The sequence below is a fragment of the Pinus tabuliformis genome, chromosome 8 (assembly GCF_031772625.1).
Source record: "Pinus tabuliformis cultivar Carrire ecotype Pingquan chromosome 8, CPIR1, whole genome shotgun sequence".
NCBI lineage: Eukaryota > Viridiplantae > Streptophyta > Pinopsida > Pinales > Pinaceae > Pinus > Pinus tabuliformis.
The window spans coordinates 1,911,459,095-1,911,463,018 of NC_142294.1; the positions used below are offsets into that span (position 1 = coordinate 1,911,459,095).

At 39.8% G+C, this 3,924-nt stretch overlaps 1 protein-coding gene across 1 annotated transcript; it reads left to right on the top strand.

The window, feature by feature from the left end:
• Nucleotides 1-332: 332 nt before the first annotated feature.
• Nucleotides 333-3,294, top strand: LOC149244095 (disease resistance protein RUN1-like). Its single transcript, XM_089371421.1, has 4 exons — nt 333-803; nt 916-1,437; nt 1,527-2,493; nt 3,145-3,294. Exons 1-4 carry the CDS (start codon nt 334-336, stop codon nt 3,292-3,294), a joined length of 2,109 nt encoding a protein of 702 aa, XP_089227547.1. The 5' UTR covers nt 333.
• Nucleotides 3,295-3,924: the final 630 nt, after the last annotated feature.

The window sequence follows — 3,924 nt, forward strand, 5'->3', positions numbered from 1 at the left end:
TGGAGTTTAACTTGACCTCTGCCGATGTTCACCCGCAAACAGTTTTGGAGCAGTTGTGAAACGTGATTTACAGCTGTCGGCAGAGTAATATTTTGAAGACTTATCGATCTCCTTTGCTCTCTTTTTTATGTGGTTCACTGTACCCATCTTTGTGCTTTTATAATCTCATCTACATGTTTTCTGCTGGCCACTGCCTTCCTCTGTTTCCTCTCAGGCGGAGTGCTTGCTTCATCTACATTTTTTCTGCTGGCAACTGCCTTCCTTTGTTTCTCTCTCAGGCGGAGTGCTTGCTTCATCTACTGTACCTACATCCAATCCCATCGATAATTCAGTATGGAGCAAGTCCCAGAGCTAGAAACATACCAGGTTTTCATAAACTACAGAACAGTTGACACCATGAACACTCTTGCGAGTCTCATCTACCATAGTCTCACAAAGCGTGGGTTGCGTGTCTTCTTCTATGATCAGATGGAAGTTTGCGGGGAAGATATTGTCGTCTCTGTTATCCAAGAAGCTATTAGCAGCACCTCCATTCACGTTACCATTATTTCTGAGCATTACGCTGAGTCACGTTGGTGCTTGGATGAGTTGAGCTGGATTGTGGGATCATCTCATGACCGCACCATTCTACCCGTGTTTTCCAATGTTGAACCTGCTAAGCTTTGTCAGATTGGATGGGGAAGTTATGCCGAGGCCTTCCGGAAACATGAAGCCGAATGCACCATCGAAGAGGTGGAGGCATGGAAGGAGGCCCTGAGAAAAGCTGCAGACATTGTCGGTTTCGTCTTCAAAACGAAGGAAAGGTGAATCCGTACTTACTTTGGACACGTTCTATAGAGAGTTTCACATTCATCTAAAAATGTTGTTACTTTCCCTAATCGTAGTTACAACTATGGCTGTCTGTTTGGATTGCAGTGACCATGGAAGGTTTTTGGAGAACATTGTGAATGATGTATGGAGAATGGTCAGACGGGAGCCCTTACAGATTGAGAAATACCACGTGTTCATAAATCATAGAGGCCCTGACGCCAAGCTCACTCACGCCAGCCTCATCTACCATCGGCTTAGGCACTGTGGGTTGCGCGTCTTTCTGGATGCGAAGGAACTTAGGGGAGGATCCACTCTCTACGATGCGATCCATGAAGCTATTACCAGTGCATCAGTTCATATTGTTATTTTTTCCAAGAAATATGCCGAATCACGTTGGTGCTTGAATGAATTGTGTTGGATTTTGAGATCAGCTGAGGAGCGCACCACTACTATTATACCCATCTTTTGTGACGTTGAGCCTAAAGACCTTCGAGACATTGAAGGGGGTGGACCTTACAATGAAGGCTTTCAGTACCACCAAAGCCATGGAGGAGTGGTCGCAGAATGGAAGGAAGCACTGAAAAAGGCCGCAGATATTTCTGGTTACATCGTTAAATCAAATGGAAGGTGAACACTTACTTTCCTTATTTTTACCATTTAAAACTTTAATTTTGGATTATAGATTCTCACTTTCTTCTTCTCCTTTCTTAAATCAGTGACTATGGGATGTATTTGGAGCAAATTTTGAGTATTGTAATGGCAAAGGTAAAAGAAGGGGAACCCTTAGAAGTGGCTAAACACCCAGTTGCACTGGACGAAGCAGCCAAGGATTTCCAAAGTAAAATTCTGATTCGAAGCGACACAAAGATTGTGGGGATTACTGGGATGGGCGGCATCGGGAAGACGACTCTCGCTAAACATCTCTACAATGTAAAACGTTCTGAATTTCCTCGATCTTGTTTTTTGCTTAACGTGAAGGGAAGGGATTTAACATATTTACAGAAGAAGTTAATTCGTGACCTGTTGGGTCATGATTTGGATATTGATAATACCATCCAAGGAAAGGCTATTTTGCAACGCAGCCTACAAGCTGTCCTAGCTCTGATTGTTCTGGATGAAGTTGATGATATGGAGCGAATCCACAATCTACTAGATATTGATGCAGTGGGACCTCGTAGTCTGATTTTGCTCACATCTCGCCATAGGGATTTACTCCGAGCATCACCAAAAGCTTTGTTATATGATGTAAAGCCATTAAATAGACAGCATGCCCAAGAGCTCTTTTGCCGCTATGCTTTCAATCTATCAGAACCAGTTCAAGGGTTTGAAGACTTGGTGAAGGAGCTACTAGAAATTTGTGATGGGTTGCCTTCATCCTTAAAAGTTTTGGGCCAACATCTTGCTGGCAATCGTGACAAAACCTATTGGAAGCTGCAGGTGGAAAAGTTTTCTAAAACATTACCAGATGATACAATAAACACATTAAAAGCGAGTTACGAGGATCTGAAAAAGGAAGAGAAAGAGATGTTTTTGGACATTGGATGTTTCCTGGCGGGAGAAGACCAAGGGCTAATAGTCCGAGTCTTGGAGGGATTAGGTTACTGTTACGTCAGAGACTGCCTTAAAAGTCTACATAAAAAATGCCTTCTCGAGTATGATCATGATATGGAGACCAGCAATTATGTAAGGAAAATAATCAGCATTTCATTTTGTTTCCAAGTTGTGAATTAAAAAAAAAACGCTTCTATATTAATATTAAATAGATAGTACATATGTATTTTGATTACAGTCTGCTTTTTCAGCATACATTACTTCCAAAAAGACTGTGATATGTGCCTTTTTGGCTAACCATATTTTCTAGTTCTATGTGCATAAGTGTTTTAGTTCATTATCAGTTTTACTTGGTCTATATACCATTTAATGATAAAAAAGAAAACACAAAATGTATGCATCTTCTTACAATAAAAAAAGTCTCATGTGTCCCTCATTAAGTCCTATGTGTCCCTCATTACTCAGTGTTGTTTTCTAACTCTTAGAGAAGTTGATACTTATCGCATTTGTCTTAACCAATGATCAAATCTGGTAAAAAAAATTACCAAGTTTTTTTTCAATGGATAATAAATCTACAGTCCAGTTCTGTTCTCTGTATATGTGATCAATATTGATATGTTGGTAAGTACTTAATATTGATATGTTGGTAAGTACTTACCATTCAAAATAAAAGAATTAAATTTATTCTGTACTTTAATCCAATCTATAATACCTTTTGCATCCCCGTAGACCCCGAGGCTCTCGAGTCCCAACCATCACTGATTATTTCCCTGCTTGGTACAGACAAAGTGCCAGGATGAGCAACCTAAGCATTCCCGAGTCATGATGCACAATCAACTTAAAGGATTGGAAAGACATATCGCCAGAGAGGAACTTTTCGAGTTCCCAAAGAATAAACCCTTTCGCCTTAGTTGCTCTGTTGGGAATTTATGAAAATTCCATAACAGACAGACAAAAAAATGCTCTGTTTTAACACTCTGTTTTTAACACAGTAAACTCAGAAAACTGAAAATCGTTTGCTGGAAACGGTGTTGCAGCAACGCAGTTTGGTGTTGCAGCAACACAAAAAAATATTTTCTGAAAACTGAATTTCAACAGTGCACAGCAAAAGGGAAGTTGTATTCATGTATAATACTTCCTCTAACAGAGGGATTTCTACAAGACTACTTTAAAGACAGTTCAAAACTTTAAAAAAACTTCATGCTGTAAACAGAAATTACATTACTGTGTCTGCACTGCTGTACATTACAGAAAACAAAATACTTTGTCTCCTCTGAAAAATCAACAGGCTGTTTTTCACTGCTGTGTCTGCACTTTGCATTGCTGTGTCTGCACTCCTGTGCATCTACAAAACACTCTGTTTTTGTTCAGAACGCTGCTGTAACACTCTGTTTCTTCCTTGAAAACATTTTACACTGCTGTGTGTAAATTTCATTCATACATTCACGCTGCTGCGTACATCAAAAAAAAACTTCTGCACTGCTGTGCATTACAAAGAGAGCTCTGTCTCTATTCAAAAAAAAAAAAATTACACACACTGCTGTGTTTTCATTACATTTTTCA